At 37.8% G+C, this 25,582-nt stretch overlaps 1 protein-coding gene across 3 annotated transcripts in view; it reads left to right on the top strand.

The window, feature by feature from the left end:
- The window catches only part of CADM2 (cell adhesion molecule 2), a 610,491-nt gene that overhangs the window by 382,144 nt on the left and 202,765 nt on the right, over positions 1-25,582 (top strand). For 2 of the 3 annotated variants that reach the window (XM_064643962.1, XM_064643960.1), the window contains exon 2: positions 13,402-13,428. The exons of the other annotated variant lie outside the window; for it this stretch is intronic. In XM_064643962.1, coding sequence (XP_064500032.1) covers positions 13,402-13,428 — 27 coding nt within the window. The remainder of the gene's footprint in view (positions 1-13,401; positions 13,429-25,582) is intronic. 3 annotated transcript variants of the gene reach the window in all.

The raw sequence follows: 25,582 nt of genomic DNA, 5'->3' as shown, positions 1-25,582 counted from the left end.
AGAAACACGCGTCTTATTTATGATGTGTCAAATTACTGTTCTGAGAGTAGACCTTTTAGGTTGCATTCAGCCTTTAATTTGACTGAATTTAAATAGCATAAAACGCCTTTTAGTTGGAACTTGGCTCGCATATTACGTCTTTCATTTCAATGAAAAACATTCAGATGCAAATACGGCTTGTTTGGACTGAGTACAAATGCCACTATCATGACTGATGAAGGCTTTTGATCACACATCTACAAACTGAAACCTTAAAAAGGAAGAGGCTATTTGGGCTGGATCTGCAGTGCCATGAATTATTTAGTTCCCATTATTCATAAATCTCTTTGAAGGAAAGGCTTATGAGGTTTTTAAGGAGGAGCAGTCATAGTTGTGTTGCCAGTTGCTATATACTCTGTGACTGACTGCATGTGCAAACTTCTTCTAATTTGCAAGAACTGTGCTGAATATGAAAGAGGTGCATGTGCAAACCTCTCAGGGATGGTCCTGAAATGTTCCTTTGGTTTCCTCGGATAAGAATGTGGATGCTCTGTTATTACCCTCTGCTTTGGCAGCCTCCAAGAGGTGTCCAAGGCAAGAACACATCTGCATAATTTGCTGAGCCACGCAGTTAGTTGCTAGGGACCTGGTTGGCTCTTGCAGGGCACGTGTTCACAGCTGGAGTTTGTTCTGTGCTCCTTCACTGAACTACAGATCTCTTTGGGCTGTGTACTGAGAGCCAAACAAAAATAGCAACACCGCCCTCCTTTCTGCCTTCTTCTGCCCAGTATCTTCTATTGCACAGTGTTTGTGCTACAAACAGGTGGTATTTCAAGACATTTCCTCCATTTCCAGCAGTGATTAAAGCAAAACACTATATATAAGCACCATTCTGCTATACAGGAGGTTTGTTTTCTTCTTTAGGCCATTGTAATTGTGTAATAATGTTGTCTAGAAGATGCATGTTGGCAGAGATGTGAAGGAATGAATTTGAAATACTCGATGGTAACTTGTTTAGTTGCCTTGCAGACTAGTTTGGTGTCCAGGGGGTGCAGGGGATCTCTTTTTTGGGGGGAGTTGCTTGTTTTTCAGGAGGGTTCCAGGCTGCATTATTGAGGAATACCTTGAGCAATAATTTGTCTGGTATATGTTCTTCCAGGACATTATAAAACCTGCATTATGCATCAAAAGGCTATGAAGAGTCAACATGCAGTTACTGTAGGGTTCAGAAATGTACAAATCATTTCTTTATCATAACATGTTTATCATTGTAGGAGTAGTAAGAATATTTTACTTCATAAGTCATAATTGAGAGGATTACCCCAAGAATCACATAATTGTCTGTAAATAGTCACTCTGACTATACTTAGTGACTTTAATTTCCTAAAGTGATATTATTCAAAAGTTTCTCTAAAGTGTTTCATGAGACTTATATCATCTTTCATTCTTCAATTGACTGTATGCATTACTCTTAACTTGATTTCATTCATTGTTGTCCAAATGTACCCAAATGCATTATATTTTACAGGCTGTAATATATGTGTAGAAACACACACTTTAAATATCATACATAGATTGCTTTATACTCTTTTATAGAATATAATAATTGATGTTATTATATATATTATATCTAATATATATTTATATACAATATAATATATAATTATATATGGGTTTATATATTATATAAAATGAGGGATATTGAATTAATAAATTTATATAACATAGACTATGACTATCTTATATAGAAAATAGATTAAGACAATATAGTAACAATATATATAATATAAAATATTACATATATCATATTCATATATTCTATATAAAAATAGGTATACATTTACATTATTTTGAATACAGGGAGTATTTTTACTGAAGTGAAAGGAAAAATAAATGAGAAACTAAAAGTGCAAGAAAAGTGCTTATATTCCATATATAAGAAAGGGGAGTTGTTTGTTTTTTTTAAGGTGAGTAATGCAACAACCTTGTTGCAGTGTTAGAAGGAAGGAGCACAGGCAGAGACTATCATAATGATAGTAAGGAAGTAATTATTCATAAGATATGAAGACTTTCCAGTTGTGTTATTATGTTAAATATTCATTTACAGTCAAGCCAATCTCTTTACATGCTGTATAGAATCATAGAATTGACCAGATTGGAAAAGACCTCCAAGATTGTCAAGTCCAACCCTTGATCCAACCCTGCCATGGTTCCCAGACCATGGCACTGATGCCACATCCAGTCTCATCTTAAAAACCTCCAGGGATGGAGAATCCACCACTTCCCTGGGCAGCCCATTCCAATGGCTGATTACTCTCTCTGGAAAAAATTTCTTCCTAATATTCAACCTAAACCTCCCCTGGCACAGTTTAAGATCAAACCCTCTTGTCCTACTACTGGTTCCTGGGAGAAGAGATCGACACCCACCTGGCTACAACCTCCTGTCAGGGAGTTGTAGAGAGTGATGAGGTCTCCCCTGAGCCTCCTCTTCTCCACGCTGAACAACCCCAGCTCCCTCAGTCTCTCCTCACAGGACTTGTGCTCCAGTCCCTTCCCCAGCCTCGTTGCTCTTCTCTGGACCTGCTCCAGCCCCTCAATATTCTTCCTGAACTGAGGGGCCCAGAACTGGATACAGCACTCCAGGGGTGGCCTCATCAGGACTGAGTACAGGAGCAGAATCACTTCCCTGGACTTGTTGGCCACACTGTTCCTGATCCAGGCCAGGATCCATTGGCCTTCTTGGCCACCTGGGCACACTGCTGGCTCATGTTCAGCTTCCTGTCAATCCAAACTCCCAACTCCCTTCCTGCCTGGCTGCTCTCCAGCCACTCTGTCCCCAGCCTGTAGCGCTGCAGGGGGTTGTTGTGGCCAAAGTGCAGGAGTTGGCACTTGGCCTTGTTGAACCTCATCCCGTTGGAATCAGCCCAACTCTCCAGCTTGTCCAGGTCCCTCTGCAGAGCCCTCCTGCCTTCCAGCTGATCGACACTCCCCTCCAATTTGGTGTCATCTGCAAATTTGCTAATGTTGGACTCGATCGCCTCATCCAGATCATCAATAAAGACATTAAACAGGACTGGGCCCAACACTGATCCCTGGGGGACACCACCGGTGACCGGATCCCAACTGGATGCAGCCCCGTTCCCCACCACTCTCTGGGCCTGACCATCAGCCAGTTCCTGACCCAGCACAGAGTGCCCCTGTCCCTCTTATACTTACTCAATATTGGAATGTTATCTGAAAGTGCAGATAACTGGAGTTCAAAATTTTGAGATTTCTCTAGTAGTATGTCTCATACACATTTGGTTCTCTGAGCTGCCTGATCTTGATTTTGAGTTTAATTTCTCCCCTTCTTTTCAATTACCCTTGGCTTTTTTTCCCCCCTTCTCTCTGCCTTAATCTTTTTTACCTCACTGTTCTTTTTTTTAATTTTTCTTGCTGACTTTGAAGAACTTCTTTTGTCATCTAAAATTTTCAGTTAATCCTTATATATGTGAACTTGCTACCTCTCCTAGGCTCAGTTTTTAAAGATCCTGTGCTACCTACGAACCATGATTCTTCAGCCTTCTCCTTTTCATGCCACCAAAGTGGCAGAACTTGCAGAATGTTGTTTCCCTTGCTTCACCTATTTCTGGCAGTCACTCAGGAGCTTTTGTTTGGTGCTGCCTCTACAGTGATCCATGTACCACCGTCAGTGTGTCTGTTTGCCAGGTGCATGTGCTGACTTTTACTGTGTCTACACACCCTGCTAAAGATGTTCTATAAGTCCTTATTTTGATGACTCTGAGACAGAACAGAGATGTTCAGGAAATGTATCTGGTCTGGTTTTGAGGGATGGCCAACATGTACAGCTAAAGGGCACATGGTAAAAGGCCCCAGTGCAGAACAAAGCTGTGACAAACCACGTCAACAGCTCGTGTCAGCAGTTTGTGGATGGTCTGGTTAGTCTGGCAAGGTGTGAACCACCCCTTCTGAAACTCATTCAGATGGAATGCAATCTAAAGAGAGTTTTAATATCAATGTAATTTTCTAATTATGATTGCCGACCACCTAAGCAGAGCTTTTCAGCCCATCAGCTTAGTGCCCAGTAACAATTTTTTTTTTTTAATTTCATTGCTGCAAAAAGCTTCCAGATTGAATATTCCTCCACAGACAGTGCTTCCAGCTTTTTAAATGCCAACACTTTAGGCCTATGATTGCATGTAGTAACCTGTGTGTGATATGGAGAGCCAGGACTAATGACAGCTGCTATAAACGTAGATAAATTTTTAAATTAATCTTGCCTAAAAATGATTTCAGTACAGTTGCAATATAATTCAAGGAGGAATAGAAGTGCATTTAATGCTCAGATCAAACAAAAATGGGGCTTATGGCAGTATAAAGAGTATAACATTTGAAACAATTATGGCTTTTTTGAAACTTTCATTTTTAAGCCTTTTAAACAGTGTTTTAAATTCTAAATTTAATATTGCTTTCTTTCCTGCCTGAGAAACTTAGTGGCCGTTTTATGAGTTTACAAATTCTGAATATCTGGGTACATGATTGTAGATTCTGGGTATTCATCCCTCCAGTCTTAATCTCATATAGAATTATTGGATTGTGTTTCTTTATACAAGAAGAGAGTGGGGGTGGATGTAAAATCTTTAGTCTAGAATTGTGAGTTGCTTCAATTTGTGAATTTGCAGTTCTGTTTCTTGCAACTGTGGGAAAGTTCTAGGATACCTGATTATTTTAACTGTATTTGTTTGCATGTTCAACACATAAATATATTTAAAACCACAGCAGAAGATTAGAACTATATACAGGAAATGAAATTGTTCTTTTTAGTACGACTAGATTGTTAAATTAATGCATATAGTGAGGTAAAGTTTCAGATATACAGTGAAAGATGGTGTAAGATCAAAAAAAATTGATAGTAAGGATGAAATTTATCTCTGGACAGTGCATTCATATAAAAATAGTTCCTCATTTATGTGTCTCACCCAAGCTACAAAAAGAAGTATTATTTAGTAAGTCTTGCCAAGGCAGCTTTTCACCTTAACAGCACTAGTAGGCATCAAATTTGATGTTGGCTGACAACATGGAGTGGCACTGAGTCCTTTCTGTTTCCAACACTGGAGTCCTTAGTTGTAAAGTCAGATATAAAGAAAAAAATAGGAGTTAGCCTTTTATTTTTTTTATATGATTATGAATAGCAGATGATAAATTGCAGTCAAATATTTGAACTTTGGGCACAGTACACATTCTTAATATTTTTTTTCCCTTTAGTTTACCCTTGTTCCTTGAACTCCTAGTTGTTTTTTAATATTACTTCTCTGGTAGCCATATGATAAGGCTGAAAGATTTGCCTTGAGTTCCCCATTATCCAAACTGGGATAGATCCTATAAATAAATCATATGGAATGTCATGTGTCTTCCTACCATGTTTCTGAGAATAAATGTGTTTGAAGCTGAATTGTTTGAGTGAGATAGTACTATTTTGGTGTAAGCTTTATTTTGGTATTTGGGGGTCTTAACAAAATACTGTGGTTGGTTTGCTATTACACCTGAAATTCCCATTCTCCAGCTGAAGAAGTGCTTAGGTTTAGAACATAGGTACTGATGTTCACTTAAACCTAAGAAAATCCAAGTGTTTGAGCTCTGCACTGAATTTACTATGGTATTTTTTTTTCATCACTATCGCCAGTTACCCAAGTTTGTCTGTCAATATCTGGAAAAGTATGAACTGATAATATTTGGGGATTTAAAAAAAATAATCTTATTTTTCTGTTTAAGGTTTTAATTCTCTGTCCTTTCAAATATGTGCTGCTTTCCACATGTTTCAATTGCTGCTGCCCCAGTGGCCCTTAATACATAGTTTAACCTTATTAAGAAAGCATTTCATAGGGATGATCTATTATGATTGTGATGTAACACTTCTTATATAGAGATACCAAGGGCTGTGATACTTAAAAAAAAAGAGAAAAATAAATAATAGGGAAAGTATCATGCAATTACAAACCTTTTCAAAACTTTCTTAAAGCTTATAGTAGATGATTTAATTGTAAGTAGAGGTAACATGAGGAGAACCCTGTCTGTTTGTCTACCGAGCTCCTTGCTGTGGATTACAATATTTTTGATTTCATGCAGATTGTCTGTTTTCAAATACAGGAACCATTAGCCCTTTGTGGGTTATCAGACCTGTGGACTGTGACTAGAAACTGATGTATGTAAGCACAGCAGATTGAGGAAATTTCTGTTTGTAATAGTGTCAGATAGAATATACATTAGCAAAAAAAAAAAAAACAACCTGACCTGAGACGAGAATGTCACAGGTTGCTCCTGGGTTGAGAAAAATGGACAGGGCATAGTTTGAGGTGTTTTTCATGGATTGATCTGCAGATGTGAAAAGAAACCCAAGCTTGCTGCTTTACAGCTGCTTCTGCCTGGTCACAGTCACACGATGACAGCCAATTTGTGGATAAATAGTTTGCTAAGTGTTTCCAAGTAGGATCTTTTCCTTTCTATTTGTGCTGGAGACCTGACACACACAGAAGTTGGGCAAGTATGTGTGCGTGCACCTTCAGTGTGATGCACGATTCTGATAGCTTGTCTGAGATGATGAATAAATATCAAAGTTTTTCAAATATATTTTTATATTTCAGAATATGTGCAAAACAAAACTGAGTACTTGCCCGACAGAACCACGCTTATGGCCTTGCAGAGTTCTTTATTCTGCAACTCCAGACTTCTTAAAACATTGTTACCTTGATAAAACAGAATATAAAAATTGTATTTACTCTTGTTTATCAACTGTATTATTTATCTGCAAGTGAAATTTCTGTGATGATTTATGGAAACCCAGCTTAGGATAAAATTGCTTACTTGCAACTTGCATTGCTTATAGAAGTTACGTGTCCAGTTGTATTATAACATGCACAAAGTTGGCATTTTGGGACAGGCAAATCATGTTATCTCCATGCCTTTAAGAGGAGCCTTTAGGGCATGATTATACTCATCTTCTATTTTCACTATACAGTCATATAGTGTGACGTGTTTCCAGCTGCTGATGTGGATCAGCTACAGCTGGAACCCTGAACTCTAGTGATGTTTGGATTATAAGATGCTTCTGCTGATCTCCATCATGCCAACTGTAATGAGTATTGAGAACAAAATTACTGTATTTATAGTCTACTTTTCAGAAAGAAAATGGAGCTGCGTGTTTTTCAATATTTTGTGATTAGTGCCACATAATACAAGTCGCTGCATGTGATAATCTCGTCAGTTTTAAAACTGAGGAAGACAATAAAGTGGAAGCTGAAAAACATTATATTAAGGAAGTGGAAGAATGTGATTTTTTAGGCACAGAAGAGTTAAAAATTCTAATTTGCAAAGGGTTACATTAAAGAAGTTTGTGTTCTATTGTTTCTACTCATGGAAGTTATGAGAAGGTTCAAGTAATTGAGCTAATCTCCTACATGGGATGGTTAGGTTGTATGTCAGCAAAACAATTCACCATTAAGAGGACAACTGTGCACTAAAAGAGATTACCTGGAGAGCTTTTGAAGTCCCCATCAGCACATATTTTAACAATATGTTTGTCAATCTGTTAGGAGAGGTCCAAAGACAACTCATGATGCTTCAAGCCCAGAGGATGCAGTAGCTGACCTCTTCATAAACCCTTCCAAATTAGCACTTTTGTCCCTTTTTCAGTTCTGTCTTCAAGACTGTATTTTATGTTCTAAGAGGAAAAATTATTACAAATTACTATATACACACATAATCCCTACTATATACCATATATTCAATATACATTATATTTTATACATTTAATGTTACAACTGTGATTAAAAAAACCCTCAATTTTTGTCATGGCAAAATCACATATTGTTGTTGCATTTCACTTCATTTGTAATTTTTCTCTTGAACCCTGAGGGAAAAAATGTGTTAAATTCTCAGAACCAAAAAAGTTCTTGGTTTTTTGAAGATCAGTCAATGAGTTTAGTAAGTGAAATTTATCTCTTTCTGAGAGAAATTAGCTGATGTCGTTTTAGGAACTTGTGTTGTGGTTAGAATGATGCAAAGAGAGAACACAGAATAAATAGAATAATAGAAGGTCACATGTTTTGATTCCATTTAATTACATGTGCACGACTGCACAGATTTTTAATGGTTATGTAAATACAGAGAGGAAAGCTTGTCTAGGAGTATCTGGATTCTGATTATATCTGCAAATGTCACTAACTGATGTTTTAGAAACCTCCATGAGAAGAGTGTGCAGAACTTATGTATAAAAAAGAATATTCAGTATAAAATGCAAAGGTGTAGCAATAAATGCTATCGTATGAGAGATTAGAAAACCAGAAGTAAACAAATTTATCTGTGACATTGTATCTAGGGTTTTTATACTGTATCCAAAGCTAGAAGAACTCCTAACATCCCAGATTTCTCTGTCATCTGTCAACCACTCTTCTAAGTCTTGGCAGCGATGTCTTCCTGAATGTAGGAGACTCAAAATTCCCACCAAGAATTTCAGGTGATGGTAGTGGTTTCTTTTTCCTTCAGTGGCTTTTGGAAAATGTTGGTTTTGAAAAAGAGGGGGAAAAGCATGATGAATTATAGCACTGGTATCCTTGCTTTGAATAGGTCTCTAGTCTGTGGCAACCTAATAATTTGCATTATTTTCTGGAGAAAATGATCCTACTAAGCCTTCTGTCACACAAAGGAGCTTTTCCAGTCAGAGAATTAGAGTTGGCATTTAGGTGACCTAAATGATCAGTGATAATCCATCAGTCTACTCAAAGGGAAAAAAAAAATGTTCTTGTCATCATCACCCTAAAACTAAAGAGAAAATTCTAAATTTAGGTAGTGTAAAAATAATGACCTTTTTTCGGAAAACCGAAAATCTGCATTATATGCATTATATATTGGGTGTGTTGGGGAGCAGGGTTGTGTGGGTGTTTGTGATTTTCTGTGGGGGTGGGAGGTATTTCTGTATGCTGCTTCTCTGATCATTTTTCACGTTCCATGATCACAAAAGGTTTTAAGACTGGAGCAAAAATACAGATAACTAAATGCATCCATTCTGTAGACTGTTGATGTCTTAATTTTTTATTGAAGATGAGAGGACCTCCAGATTTGCTGGAAATGTGCATTGCTGTATTCAGGAGAAAATCAATGCAATGTGCTTTATGTGACATTATGTGCAATGTGACTTTCATATTGTTTCTTTTCTTGAATACAGTCATTATAACATTTAGATCTTAGACTGGTTTTTCCTCTGTCTGCATTCTTAGTGCATGGAATAGGTGAAATGAAAACAAGACTGACCTCAAACCTTTTGCTTTCCTTTTTCTTTCTCCTTTTGAAATAAAAGGTTAGGTAAGCTGGATATCAGGGGGAAATATTTTTTCCCTTTTTTATTTTTATTGCGCTATTGAAGTAATTGGAAAGATGCAGTTTTTTCCAAAGACAGAAGACAAAACCCCAGATTGAATAATAAATCACATATAAGAGAAAAATAAAATAAATGCTATATCAAATCTGTCTAAAAATGTCCACAAAATTGAACACTGTAGAGACAGCTGAGTGTGGAGAAAAGATTGAACAACTTGTAGCCACCATTTATCAAAGAATGTAATTTAACAATTGTTGGCATACAAAAAGCAAGAAGTCAGAAAGATATATCACAGAAAATAAAGCACAATATATTATTGATATTTGAAAGCAAGGGTATATTAGGGGTTTTGAAATTTGAATCTAGCTTTTTATGTTCAGGCAGTGATTTTTAAAAAACATTGTTTCAGCAGCACAGCTACAACAGAATTGCTTTTCTGATTTGAAAATGCCCTAAAAGCCTTAGTTCTGTGAAAATTAACTGCCACGACTGAGCACCTGGCACGGTTGTCCTCTCCTTTCTGGATCTCTCATAGTGGACTCCCCTGAGATCTCTGTCCTTGACTTCTTGCTGTTCTGTGATCCCCTCGCCCTACAGACTTTTCCAACCTTTTTGTTTTACATATTCCGTGACCAGAAGAGCCTTCAGAAAATGCAGTGCTGTTTAATCTTGATAGAGAAAGTAGATTTATTTCTCAGCCTTACCTAGAAATCTGGTAGCTCTGTCATGCCTTTCAACTTGACTTCTGAAAATATGGTCTTTCTTCCCACTTTGTCTTTCTTTCTTCTCCGGTCTTTAAAATTTTCCTTAAATTCCAACAAAGGTCATTGTTCACACTTTTCTGTAGTATGCCTCCATGTCCAGAATCAATTTCCTAAGAAAGACAAGACAGAGCAACTAAGGAAAAAAACCCTCATAAATGGTTTTTACAGAAATCCCTGAACATACAGAAGTACCAGAAGTCATTGCCCTTCCTTTTTATCAGTTTGCTGATTGTCTTGTTCATTTAGCCAAATAAAGCATGTGCCAGCCATATACAGCAAATCCTAGTTTTTAGGTTACATTGTACCCCAAAATGGCCAGTCCTAAACCATTTTACTTGTGCTACAGAAATTTCAAATCAATGTCCTACGAGTCTGCTACCTTGAGGAGAGACTCACTGCCTTGAAGACTTTGTCTCTTTAATCAGCAAGCAAGGAGGTCTAGGTGGGGAAAAAGAGAATGTGTTATGGGAAATGCAGAGAAATCAACTGCCTTGCTGAGCAGAAGTGGGTCCTTTGACTGTAACATTATTTGTTAAAACCCACAGGTCTTTTGTCACTGATTTTAGTGGCATAAAAAGCTGAGTTATCCCACATCTGGTGCTCTGACCAAGATCTCATCTTCCCTCTGCTAAATTTCAGTCTTGCTGATGCTCGTTTGAAACATTTATCTGTGCTTGTCTTCTATGACTTTTCATCTAAGGATGATAAGTAGATAAAAATTTTCAAACATAATGGATATAGCTGAAAGTTGTATTCTCTTTACACAGAATGACAAGGAGAGTAAAGAGGGAAGAGAGATTTTTTTTTTTTTTTTCCTTTTGGAAAGAGAAATACCTACCTCAGTGATACCGGTGAAAGGGAATTTTCCCTCTTGCTAGGTATCAAAAAGATGGGTTGTTGATGGACACAGCTCCAGCTAGTTGCCTGCAGTAGGCAGAATTATATTTTGAAAGACCATTTTCAGCTAATTTGGCTGTTGTGCCATTTGAACTTTATGAATTGACTTGTAATTGGACCGTGCTGTCGGTGGAAAAACTTACAAGTATCGAACATGACATTTTTAAGAAGGTTACTGTCATCTAGTCCTCTATTAGTGGATTTGCAGAGAGTTATAATTGGCCTAACAAGCCTAGTAACCTGCCCTACTTCCAATTATAATGTACAATCTCATTTATATCTTTTCTTTATTTACTGATACATGATAGGTAATAATGCTCTGTCTAGTGTACATGCTTCAAAATAAAGCTGTCTAATCATAGAATGCATGGATTCTTCTAATATACATATATATATGTACCCATACACAGATTATATCGTTTCCATATGCATATGTGTGTATATTTATTTATTCTGAAGAATTCAAGTACATATGTATTTTAATGTACATATTTACATATCCACACTCACTCATACATCTTTTTTATTGAGATTAAGTAAGTATAAAGTCTCCTGTTGCTTTTAAATTTCATGTGGGGAAGGGGAGATAGTATTTCCTCCAGACCTTTGTTGAGTTTATATGAGTAATCTGACTAGAAGTGATAATGCATTCACACGTGGATGTAATTCTTAGGACTGAAAAAGAAGGGGAAAGCGTGAGAAAATGAACAGGTTGATGAACTCGGTGCATTCATTATCGACTTATATTTGCATGAAGGAGAAACCGTTCACTTCTTGTGAAATTAGAACGGCACCATTAATTTTGTTTACTGCACAAGCAATTTTTAGCATATGTAAGATTTACAGGCAGTTTTGCAGGTGAATATGTCTGGTTAAATAGCCTTATGGAAAGAGCTCTGCAGGAGCATCTGCACTCATTGCACCTCCCAAAGCAGAACTGTTTCATGGAGTAATGCTGAGTGTAGACATCATGAGACTGCTTTTTTTGTTTTGTTTTCACTGCCAGGAGAATTATGCCAATTGGGCATGGTGCACCTGGAAGCAAAGGAGGGATCAGTGTAGAAAAAAAATTAATATCTGGAAAACCGACGTTTTTTGTTAAATGTCTCAGTTTTCCAGCAATTTCTTCATATAGATGGCAAATTGGCCTTCGCTGCTATGTCTCCTTTTTTGTCTTAGTAAAGACTGATTGGTAAAACAGCAGACCAAAAAAGCCCAAACCAAACCAAAATAAAACAAACGAAACAAAATAAAAAACTAAACAAAACCATAACCAAACCAACCAACTAAACAAACTCCGCTAGGTATGAACAAGAGAAGCAAATAGAGCAGATGGGGAATTGGGTCTTTCTCCTTTTCCTTTGTGCCTTTTGATCACAAGTGTAGTTGCCTTTGACTTGTTAATGTAGTTGTCTTACAAGAAGGGCCAGCATAAGAGGAATTACCTTGGGTTTCTTTTCTGAGGTACCTTTTTTTCCTGGAGATGCTCTTGAATGAAAGCCTTTTCAGAGTGCACTTGATAGTTTAGAGAGTTGTGGATAGTACTTTTTTGTGTAATTTAGCTAACAGAGTGATTCCATTCTAACTTTGGGTCCTGATTATCAACAGCATTATCTATGAGCCTCAGAAAACAGAAAATAATGGTTCTATTTATTTTGGTGGTAGGGCAGAGGTTAGTGGAACATTTTAAGCTGTACTCATGTTTTTCTTACCTTGTTGGGCATACACAGTTAATAGCATGAAACTGTGCGATTTCAGGATACTCAAGGAAGGCTTTGGAGTCTCTCCCTTTTTCTCTGAGTTTGAACACTGATCACTGTTCATTAAAATATTGTCTGCCCCTTTTGCTTTGCGCGCTCCATCGGTGCAAGAACAATCCAAAGATACAGGCTTCAATGAAGAAAAACAGTGATCATATAACATAGATTATAAATCATTGGAGTGTCTGCAGTTTAACCAATGTTTGTTTGCACTGGTGTTTCAAGAAATAGGAGCAAGGGAATGACGTAAGATTTAGGTACTTCAGAATGCACTTTTGGCCAGGCAAATCATGCTGTAAGTTTTAGAATTCACAAATGTGTGTACATATGTTCTCACCTGCTTGTGATTAATGGTCCATGATTTTTCTGCTCTCCTCTACGTGCTTTTTGAGTGCGTGTTCTGATATATTTTCTAAGTTTTCAACACAGGGTTTCTGACAGAATCATAGATCTGAACTATCTCATAGCACTGCAGTGTCTCCAATAAATAGGTCAAATAATCCTAGAAACTGTGTTTGTTAGCTTTGAATCGATAGTGATAAAGTTTCTCTGTGTTCTTACCTGCTCAAACTTCTGTCTAATCTATCTTTGTTCTCTTCTTCTTGTGCAATCTTTTCCTTGCTTCCAGTGGCTGCTACAAAGAACAAAGCTAGAGGTGAGTTTCTGCCTGCACTCTTCAATTTGTATTGCATGGTTCTGCAGCCCACGCATTTCCCACAAGGTTGTTCCTGCCTCTCAAAACACAGAAAAATATCTTTAGGTCTTATCGGATGATAGATTAGTTCTTTACAATTTTGTAATTGCACCTAAGGGCAGGCTATTTTCATTGTTTTTATCAATCAGCACTGCTCATGCTGTATTTTGTTCATTGCTTTAATTTAGAAAGTTTTTAGGAGAAAGATAAAACCAAGTGCATTGTAGTTAGATTTCTGGCTTGCATTATAGCAATGCAGGGATATTTATGGCATTTTAATCGAAATGAAGATATTGCATAAAAATGCTCATAAATATGTAAATGTAATTTTTATTTTTTATCTCTAATCATCGTCATAAATATCTGAACAGAGAACAATGAACTCCTAAATGTCTCCTAAGCATTCCCTGTCTCTTCACACCAGTATAAATGATCATCACTGTTTCTGATAGCATACCAGTATATAGATAGGCATGCTATAATGCCTACAGAGATTCATGACTTCAGAGCAGCAAGGTGATTGCCACAAATCAGTGTGACAAAGAAATAAACCTTTCAGAACTAATCATGTAAGGTCAGCAGTGCTGTAAACCATTTCCTGAATTTCAACGAAGCAGTGATGTAGCAAATGTAACCTGAGGGATGTATTCTGACTTACATATACATATAAATCCACACATGCTTGTGTATATATATGTATGACAATGTATTTATATGTATGAACATACATTTTCATAGAAAATTGTGAAAATGTAATTTTTTTCTGTTATTTCTCTCAGATAAAATTGAGTTTTCTGATAATTAAACATCAGGTTTTAAGGCAAATATCTATGCATGTTTACGTGTATTTTGAAAGTTAAAAACTCATACTCAGGATGTTTATAAAGTTTAGTTATATACATTGCTTAGCTTAAGATGTGGAACAATAAAGATAATCAGAAAAACCAGCCAACTGATGGTGTTAATGTATTAGTATAATTAAATCAATAATTAAAATTCAGCTCAGATTTTTTTTTTTAAACCCTTGCATGGCTTTTTTTTCCTCAGAAACTTTGCATGCATTGAATGTCATGAGTGAGGGGAGTGAATAAAATTGAGTTCATGTATTCGCCTATGCATGCTTTGAAATTTGCTTTACTCTTTCCTGTATTGTTATATATTCAGCTGTGATGCTGTAAAACAATGGGTCAAGACTTTAGGACCTTCATAATTAACAAAAAAAAAAGAAAAAAAAAAGGTAAAACCAAAACACATGCACAGAAGCAAATCTTCAGCACAAATGAGCACAATCTCGTCCATATTCAGTGATCATGTACCCATATACTGCCATTCAAACAGAAACTGCCCTGGAGGCACTGGAGTTATAGAATGAGTCACAATTACTCATGGGCCCCACTCATCTGTGGACATTAACACCCCCTTATTTCAGAAGTGCACACCAATGTTGAATACACAACTGAAGCTATATTTGGTAAACTGGGCTTGACACTGTGATGTGCATTATCTTTGGAGCTCAGTTGCACAGGGCCTTCAAGAAGTCTTCAGCTCTTCCTTTGGTGCCAAACAGCCCTGTGATGAAGGTACCCAATACCCACAAGGAATTCAGTCCTGCAATAGTTCTATCTTTTAACCAAAGCATAGGACCTATTTTATAATCTCCTGTGGTGGAAGACATAAAGTAGATGATGTCTTATGGCTTTTCTTGTTGCTCTGTCTAAGCATTAAAGAACGTTCTGTTCATCCTTTTAAAGTGTCACACTTAACTGGCAAACAGGTGCCTAACATGGCATCAGAAACATCAATTCACAGCTGAGAGAATTCTCAGGAGTCTCACTTTTGGTACTTATAATATGAAATCCAGCACTCTTTTATGTCTACGATCTTATTTATGGATCTTCATCTTTCCCTCCTGAAAGTCTGGAATTTGTGCTGCCATTTTCAGCGAGGTGCAGCTGGGGCTCACGCCTGCCCTGAGATCTGAGGTTTTCCTGAGCTCATTAGAAGGTGATAGTCTGTGGGACCAGCTGTCTTTTGTTTGTGCATTGTTAGCACCGGAAAACTGCTGGTCTCCCTCTTCCCTCCCCCTCCTCATGGGATTGTCTGTAAGGAGAACACTAGAGCCCTTGCTCTCAAACATTGCATTCAATGCTATTTCCTTTCAAGTATTTTCTCAGACTTTATTGAAGACTGCTTGTATTAAGTGCTGTAAAGCAGCTGTTGAACTTTCTACTTTATCCTTGCTTTGTGGCGCTTGGAATCAATTTAGGTTGGAAGGTCATTTGGTCTGCAGGTCATCTAGACCTAACTACTGAATAAGTAAAACCCTCTTAAATCTGATTGCTCAGAGCCTTCCAGTCAAATTGAAGTGTCTCAAGGATTTCACAGCTTCAGGATAGATTCACACAGTGATTGCTTTGTTTTACCATGGTTTTCTTTCTTAGACTTTCCCTTACCTAGAAGGAACTGCATGAGATTGTTTTGTGTTCTCCAGAAAGGGTAAATACTTGGATTTTGCATAGAAGGCTGGATCTTGCTTTGGACTACTTTGGGCAGGTGCTGCCACAGCACAGTCATGTTTTGGACAGAATACTTGTGACATTTCCAAGAAGTCTAGTTCAGAAAGATTTTAAAGGGTAGGGGCTAAAATTAAACCTGAAAATAGTCATTTATGGCTCTTAATTTGATGAAGCAGAAACTGAAGATGCCACCTGAAAATCTCAGACTATCAGAATTGTTTCAGTGCATAAATATTTTAAGGACTGTTTCTTAATGCACCAGATGAGATTTGTTTAACTTGATCTCTATAAATGAGCATTTCCTTCAGCAAAGCACCATTTTGAATATTGCTTGACCCTTTAAGAAGGGCCACTGTGACATTTTGGGGGCAATATTTTTGCAAATATCTTCTGGCAGCAGTTGACAATGGTTTCCAGGCTCTGTGGTCCTACCAGATCTGCTAATGATGTGTCAATTTTCAGTCAGCAAGCGAAAGAGAGGGGCCAAGTGTCTTCATTTGAATGTAATTATTTGAGGACAGGAGTTCTGTGCTCCCCATTTTCATTTATTTGATACATTCTGTGTCATCTGCTGTTAAAAAGTTATTTCCAGAGCTGCCCTAAACCTCATGTAATAAGGCACTTGGCTTTATAACCCTTCCAAAGGCAAATTGGAATTTCTGGTAATTTTAGTTGTGGGGGTTGTTGGGTTTTGTGTTTGTTTCATGGCGAGGTTTGGGATTTTGTTTTTGTTGTTGCATTTGGTTTTTTAGTTTGGTTTGGTTTTTTTAGTTTGGAATAGTGAGGATGAATATGGCAACCTCCTACTAAAAAAAGAAAAAAAAAAAAAGAATGTAAAGGCCAATTGCTGTTGTAGCAGGGGAAAACAAGCCCTCCAGAAAGATCACTTATCATGTGCCTGTTGAGAAGGACAACATTCCTTCATGTTCTTAAGACTTCTGAGGCCAACAGATTGGAAATGGTGACATTTCCAAGAAGATTCCGAAGTCCCAAGAGGAGACTGCTTGGGGAAAGATGTAACTGGCTTAACTTTGCAGGATTTGTACTATCCAATCTATATAAAAACGTATTGGATTGGTAGCTGTTTCTGCCGTGCTCCTTTCCCCCATCTTAGCTATGTAGCTCTGTTTTTAATTTTTCTCAGTGGGAAATAACCTTCATGTCATAGTCCCACTGCTTCTCCTAATGCAGTACTACTTTTGTACCCATTCAGTCTCTATATACACAACACTGTATCCTCTCTCTACAATGGTTTCTAGAGGAAGTCCTATTGATGGGAGATATCTTCAAACTTTTATTTTAATATTACACTTTTAAGTACATTAAATGCCTTTACCTCTATTTCACTTGCTTCACAAGTTTAATATCAACAGTACTATTTTTTTAGCCTGTTGAATATCCAGGAGATTTTTGAGATGCCTCTTTTTCTTGACTTGTACTGCACCCGTATCCCAGAGAAATTGTCTTTTGTCTTTTGTCTTTTGTCTTTGAGTTCCAGGGTTAAACATTTTTCTCTTTCAGTCAGCTCCTCTACAGATGCAGAGGTGTGTTGTTTCTGCCTTACATTTAAAAGGGGAGACTGATTTAAACTCCTTCTTTAAACATAAGATTAAATTTAGCTTTAACAATGCTGCTTAAAACATACATCTCAGTCTCTAAGATAAATCATCGTAGCAGTTGATACACTGTCTAAATGCATCTTATCCAGGAGGCAAAGATCACTCTGGACTTTATTCACTTGATTTATTTTGTTTGTTCTCATTATGTCAATGAAATTGGTATCAGCTTATTTGAAGTTTAAATCAGGAGGGATCATGTGAAGGATGTTGTGCAAATATACTCTCTTATTGCCTGGGTAGTTGTGCAATGACTCATTTTATCTTTTAGTTGGGAATCAATTTGTTTCTCTGGACTTCATCAGGTTTCCATCAATGGTCGTGTCCTACCCAACCATCTCTTAGATTTTCTTACAGCATATGGTAAAGGTTTATTGTGTTGCTCTACATAAGTATTTGTAAATAATATTGGTAAAGAATAGGTTTCATGAATTCCATTGTTTCCACTAAAAACCATATAAACCAAGATAAATTGTGTTGACCAGAATTGATTAACACAGTTGGAAGATCTACAGGGTCTAAACCCACTACTTTAGGTCCTTTCTTCAGAACATGTAATTAGACAAGCACGTCTCATTCATGGTAAAATTACTGTAAAGTCAAGCAAGTAACAGAGAGCAGCAGCATCTGTCCATGTTAGGAACAGGAGGAGATAAATGTACACAGAGGAGACACAAACACTGCTGTTTGTCTTATTTGCATTATCTTCACAAATTCCTGAGCTATTCAGTTATTGACATCAGTCAGGTATTAGCTCTGCTGTTGCAGAGTTTTCTTTATTGAGGGATGGATAACTCAGGGTATCATATGGCTGCAACATTATGGCAAAAATTAAAAACTAGTGGAAGTGTATAGATTTTGAAAGCCTGAATCCAGCGTAGAGCCTGGGGAAACTCCATAACTCGCAGTAGTTTGGAGGAGCATTTATTTATGGTTATAAGCTTTCACCCTTGAGACATGTAAAAATAAAAGCTTGTCATATTCCACTTTTACTACAAGGTCATTACAAAAAGCTTGCCAAGACTGTTGTAGTAGCATAGTGTGATCTGAAGCCTGATTGAAATTTTTCAGATATGCTAGTGCTGTAGAAATAGAGGAGCTCTTCTTTGTAAAATCTTATGATGTTTTTATTCAAAATACAGTTTCAACTCCTGAAGGTAGAACGTTCATATGTCACTTTAAGGTATTAAAAGCACCTTTAGTATTTATAAGTGATTGTACTTTTGGAGAGAACAAAGCTGATGAAGGCTTAATAACCATTCCTTTACTGTCTCTTTGGTATTCCCTCCCCTGTAGTTTAGTCACTGCTACCAGTGTATAACACAGGAGGTCCAGTGCTTTTTTCCAGTGATTAAATCCTATCCATTGGTTAGACCCGTGAGGTTGAAATGTGTGGATTTCATTCCTACGTCTGCCACAGTTTTCCTCCGGGATTTCTCGTGGAAGTTAAGAGTCAGAGTTTTCTCCCATTCAGCATTTCTGAGGGGGAGGAAAGTGGTGATGAAGAATAAAATCTGATGCTTATCTGTGAAGACAGTGCTCAGAAACATAAACTTTTGAAAATTAAGATATTAAGAGTGCAGAGGGACTGTGAAGGCAGATATGAAACATTGCTCTTCCTTGCACGCTTTTGCTGTCAACACTTATACAGGAGCAGGTATTTGAGAAATTAATTTAGGTAAGAAATTGTTATTGTTTCTTCAGTTCTTGTTCTATTTTGGTGAAAAGAATATGGTATTGTCAATTTAATGTTCAGTCTCTAAATGTAACAGTGTGTTGGGTTTTGTTGATTTTTTTTTTTAAATCTTAAATGCAAAAGTTCACATTAGATCAAGATAATAGGTTATTTCACAGATATTTCCATCAGATAACATAAAGCATTATAATTATGTTAGACTCTCAAAAAACCCATACATACCTACTTAAGTATATTTTATATATGTCATTTGCCAATTTGGGAGAGAAAGCAGTTGTCTGAGTTGTAGAGAGTTTTTTTTTAGAAGAGTCACAAAACATGTTTTTATACTTTTTTTTTTCTCCTTAAAACCTCCAGCTGATCCTCAGAGGGAAAAAACTGGAATCATGATGATGATAAAAGCTCTTAACAAAGTTGCTCACTGCTCTTCACCTTTTGCAATTATATTGGGGAAATACTTAGCCCTAGCACCTGTAAGATATTTCCAATATAGAGACAGCTGAGATTTCCAGGTGATGTGTGTACACAGTCCAAATGCTCACCACTGTGGTTCCAGCCAGAATCTTTCTCCCATTCAAGGTCCCAAGTTCTGCTATGTGCTAAGGAGACTGTGAAAATATGAATTGGCTTTTCCTTTCTGAGGTGGAGCAGCACTGGAAGCAGCAGTTTGACAAGCATATATGTCCTCTTTCCTGCTTTTAATGCATTTTATTTTGGTATGTTTTCCAGAACAGATGTAAAAAAGCACTGTTAACAGTGGAGGTAAAGTAACACTTTCGTTAAAGTTGCAGGTCATCATGGAATAAAGCCACTTGAACACCACAGAAATAGTACAGGAAAGTACAAAGCCTCCCTGAAACAATATCTGTAGGGGGAGGCTATTGCTGTTGGCGTCCTTTTCGTTTGAGAGACATCTACACTGAGCCAATATGTCAGTCATTTATTGACTAAATAGTTATTTAGGCAGCGTAGAAGAAGTTGGGATGGAGCAAGGTAATGTTTGTTTTCACACCTGTGAAGTGCAGCACAGTTATGGGAGAGGGACTCCAGGGAGGATGTTCCATTTTGAGGTGGACCTGGTTATCCTCGGCTAAAGCATTTTGTCAGTTCTTAATCCCCAGCTTTCAGATAGGCCACTCTTCCCTCCACAGTGGCTAAAATGAATTCTGATTGCTTTTTTTTTTTTTTTCAATTTGTCTGCCCTCATTTGGGTGTTAAGTATTTGAGACCAGACTGTCAAAAGCAGTGCATTAGGAGAGCTTGCCATACTTGAATAGAACTCTGCTGGAAATGTGGTTCCTTTATTTGCTATTTGAATGAAGGTACTGTTGTAAATCTGGTCATGGTATTAAGCACTGAGCCCTTATGGTTATCTACAGTGAATTTCTGTAGGCAGAGCTGCATTTCCCATATGAAAGTATCATGAATACATAGGACACAGAATACACAGTACACATATTGCTGTGTACTGGCTCAGTTAAGTAATTTTTCACATTCCAGCCAGACAAAACACTGCTTCAGAGTCCAGACTGTTAATTTAGGTACAATCAAAAGGATGTAGTGAGTTCTCAGGATGTGTTTGTCATATTTTAAACGTGCTGTGGAATTGCTGCGCGTGACTGCCTGAAATCTGGCAGTTTGATAGAGCTGCTGCTCTGAGGCAGGTTGTCAACTTCTCTTTGCCCCAAATATCTGAAATCCTCAATTTTGTGAGAAAAAATTTCTTAGAGAGAAAAGGAATTTGATAAATGTACTTAAATACTGGAGAAAAAAGATAACAGTTGGTTACAGTAAATCCATGATCACTGACTTTTACTCTTCTGTTGATAAACACTTTTGAAAGCATAGGCTTTTCTTTTGGGTTTGGCTTTGTTCCAGAGTGCTTTTATAACCAAAGGAAGTGGAGGAAGTGTTTTAAATATAAGGATTTTTCTTTTTTCCTCGAATGCTTCATTGAACACCATTGGACTTACTCTGATTCTCCACATTAGCTCAGTTCTTAAGATTTGTTTCTTAAATCTCTCTGTGACATCAGATCTTCAAAGAATTTATTTCACTTTAGTGGACAGTGGTTGGTGAAACACATGGTGTTTAAATGGCTGAGGATTCACTATCACTGCTAACAATTGTAGCTCTATATTTGTATTAGCTTGCTTTCTTGGTAGAAGCATAAAGGCCTCAATCAGCTAAGACTTTTTCATGTGTGCTACCATAGTTCCATAAGGATCTCTAGTTCTTTGTAAGTAGGCATTATGCTCAGCATTACTCTGGGATTCTTTCAAGGGCTAATAACTTCAAGGACTTCCTCACATTTTAATGATGGACTGCATATAAGGGAAAGGTAGTGGAAAACACTTGAGCAGAGTACTTTGTAGCAAGGTTTTTTTTTTCCTGTGCTGTTCATACGGTGCTATTTCAAAAAATCTGGTTAGAGATGATCATGGGATGATTTGTGCTGATCTATTGACCACGAGATCTGGTGGATCACTGGAGATGGAGAGAAATATGCCGTGTTTGCCTTAAGTTGTTGATTCTGAATTAACATCCTTTGCAGCAGCCAAGGGTAGAGGTCCTACCTAGGCTTTGCAGGTCCCCATGTGCCTTAGAGCTGCTGTTAGAAGTCACTGTCACTTTGCCAAAGCTTTCCTCCCGGTGCTGGTTTAGATGGTGTAAGCAAAGATTAGATTCCTGATTTATATCAGTGTCTGTGCATGATGGAATGCATCCATCTGGTTTCCCACAGCCTCACTTTTCTTAACTTCTACTGAGAGTACTGCAACCCTTCTTCTTTTGTGAGGGGTGGCTTTTCTATTTGTATGGTATTTCTAATAGTTATTCTCATTTCTATGCATGTACATTACACGTGCTGTGTGTGGTGCATCAGGAGAAAAAGGATTTCTTTTAGCTGGGTTTCTCAAGGTAGAAATTTTTGCTTTTCACGTAGTTTTGCTTTTCATTCAAAATGTCTGTCATCGGAAATCCCTTTGTTTCATGGCATAGTTTCTTTCAGAAGTAACAGTTTTCATTTGTTTTGGGTAATAGTACTTATTGTGTTTATCTATCACTGACTTCTGGAAATGTAAAGTGTGTCAGCTAATGCTTCCCAAGCAGCAGCTCAGAAATTAAGGGAGAATATCATAGAATCATAGAATCAACTAGGTTGGAAGGGACCTCTGAGATCAAGTCCAACTCTTGATCCACTACCACTGTGGTTCCCAGACCATGGCACTGATGCCACATCCAGTCTCTTTTTAAAAATCTCCAGGGATGGAAAATCCACTACTTCCCTGGGCAGCCCATTCCAATGTCTGATCACCCCCTCTGTAAAGAAATTCTTTCTAATATCTTAACTTAAACCTCCCCTGGCACAACTTGAGACCATGCCCTCTTGTCCTGATGATCATTGCCTGGGAAAAGAGACCAACCCCCACCTGGCTCCCCCCTCCTGTCAGGGAGTTGTAGAGACATCAATCCCTGCCTTGATGTCCATTGGCATTTTAGGAATTTACAAGTGTTTAAAACTAATGAGCTAGTAATTCAACATTCTTTTCAAATAAAGTTAGGTACAGAAATGAAAAGGATGAATAGGCTTGCCTCCCATTGTTGGGCTTCTCTTACAGAATTTAATTTTTGTAATGATTATCATAATGAAATACCCATCCCACTCAAACAATAAATATTCCCTAGGAAGCAGACTAGTAAAAATGCATTTCCAGACCAGACATAATATAATTACTCTAATCTTTGGCTTTTTTTCTCTCTTCAAAAGCTCAGGAGAAAAAGTGGGCCTTGTAGCTCCATTGAGAAGTTACAAGTTTCTGGGGTTTGGGAAACCATCTAGTTAGCAAGGTCCAACATCAGGGAAGCACACTTAAAAGGAGGGGAAGCCGTATGAGGGGAGGCTGAGGGCACTTGGTGTGTTCAACTGGAGAAGAGGAGACTGAGGGAGAGCCCATTGCAGCTACAACTTCCTCGTGAGGAGAAGAGGAGGGGTAGGAACTGATCTCTGCTCTGTGGTGACCAGCGACAGGACCCGAGGGAATGGCCTGAAGCTGAGTCAGGGGGGGTTTAGGTTGGATATTAGGGAAAGGTTCTTCACCCAAAGAGTGGTTGGACACTGGAACAGGAAAGCAGTAACAGCATCGAGCCTGTCTGAGCTCAGGAAGTGTTTGGACAATGCTCTCAGAGACGTGGTGTGATTCTTGGGGTGGTCCTGTGCAGGGCCAGGAGTTGGACTTGTTACTGCAAGTCAGAACTAGGAAGAGGTTTTGTCTTTAGCAAGGCAAAGCACTTGAGCACATCCAGATTAGCACACTTGATGTGGGTAATGGAAATTCCAGCATGATCTTTTTATCTGCTGTGCTAATGTCAGAGCACATTTCTTTGCAAGGCTACTGACTTAATTTCTTTACCTTCTTGGTTTGAGGTGAAGGCATAAGTTTCTAGAAAGTCAGTAACTCAGCACTGGAACATGCAGTAGATGAACATTATGAGGGAACATTATTAGATGAACATTATGAGGGAACAACAGGAGGTTTTTTAGAGACTTCCCTGCATTTTCATTAGCACGATCCTAGTTATACAGAAGACAAGTGCATGTGACTGTTCAGTTGTTTGTAAATACTCTGTTCTGTGCTGCTGGAATTACAGGGGAAGTTGTCTGAACCTTTTCCCTGGATTCTGGTCAAAACCTGCATGCCACTGTTTCACTTCTTCACCCTGGGGTCAGAGGTTGAAACCTCCAAATCTGTTACAGAAAAGAAGGCAAAACAGGAGTTTGATATACTTGGGACCTGTGTGAAGGGTGATGAGAGAAAGGAACTCCTGAAAGGAGGAAGAAAGAACTGAATTAAGCGGGAGAGGATTTTTAAGTAAATGCTAAACACAGATTTTACATATCAATTAAACTAAACCATATTTCTAGTGCTCAGATCTTTCAGCTTCCATGCTGATTTGCATTTCAGAATTTCTCCTGGTAGGCCATCCCCTTGGCTTCCCACCAGGCTCTAGGGTGTTTTGGGTAATTTTTTTTCCATTTTCAGTGTTGTTCTGTCACTTGTGTCATTCAAGTATTAAGGCCTTATGAAAACATATTGTTTCCCTGTTTCTCTCTCCTTTGTTTCCTTGAGTGTGTGATGTGAGCTTCTATTAGGCATAAATTGTGTATCCTGGGGGAGCATAATAGAAAAGCACAAAATGCCAATCAATCTGTAAAATTCCACAGCCACGCTTAAAATGTGTGTGGGAGAAGTGGGGATCCTTAGAGGAGAAACACTGTGCTGGGGGAGAGATCTGGGCTGGCATCGGGAGGATGCCAGTGAAAGGAAAGACAAGGCTCTCTCAACTAGTGTGGCTTGTGATTGAAATTAGCCCATTTAGACTCGAAACCTGTTGAGCTTTGTGTTTCAGCCATTGCTATTCACTTATCTGCGCTATGGTAATGTAGTCATTATGCTTTGTGTGGCTGTTGAATGCGTTACAATGTGAAGTCAGATTGAAGCATGAAAGTTCACTAAAATGCTAGGTTTTCTTTTTCTCTAAAATCAGGGTGAAACATAGCAGAATTTTTTCGATGGTGAACTCTGTGAGCTGGCCTTCAAAATGCACATATGCTGTCTTGTATACATCTAGATTCATTCTTGACTAGAAAATACTAGCTAGCTGAAAGAGGCTTGGGCAGCTCAGGAAACCTAGAAAACTGATATGAAACACAAGCTGAAGAGAAGCAGTACCTCAAACTTATTTTATTTTTCATTGATTTAAATTTTCTATCAAAAAGTAATGATTGCAGTGTTTTCTAGTGGGGATTGACTTCTATTTTTCTAAGAATAAAGGGCAAAAATGACATTTGGATTCCAGAAGAAATGTCATTTAGCTATGTCAAAGAAAGTATCTGGGACTCTAATGACCTACTTTCCTGTTAAATCTCTAGGCCATTGCTGAAGCTAGGAGCATAGGGAAAATACATTTCATCTTCAAAGACTTCAAGATGAGGTTTATAACTTTCTTTAGGAGAAAAAAATGAATCCTCTCTCTTGAATTGAGACAGATAAAGTTTCAGCCCAAGATGGATATTTTTCCCCGAAGATTTGAAAATTAAACCACCTGCTTTAAATGAGAAGTTGGAAAAAAATGCAGTGCTAAACCAGTGTCTTCAGTATGAAAAGAAGAGGAAATTTATATATTTTTACTTCTGTATAGGTCTAAGTAAATAGAAAAGACTTGGGATTTTTCAAATAGCACAAGGACTGAAAAATACTTTCATATATGCATGGGTCCTAAGGGTA

The sequence above is a fragment of the Pseudopipra pipra genome, chromosome 2 (genome assembly GCF_036250125.1).
Source record: "Pseudopipra pipra isolate bDixPip1 chromosome 2, bDixPip1.hap1, whole genome shotgun sequence".
Lineage (NCBI taxonomy): Eukaryota > Metazoa > Chordata > Aves > Passeriformes > Pipridae > Pseudopipra > Pseudopipra pipra.
Note: the sequence above shows the minus strand (reverse complement) of the source record. Positions and strands in the feature narration are given on the sequence as shown.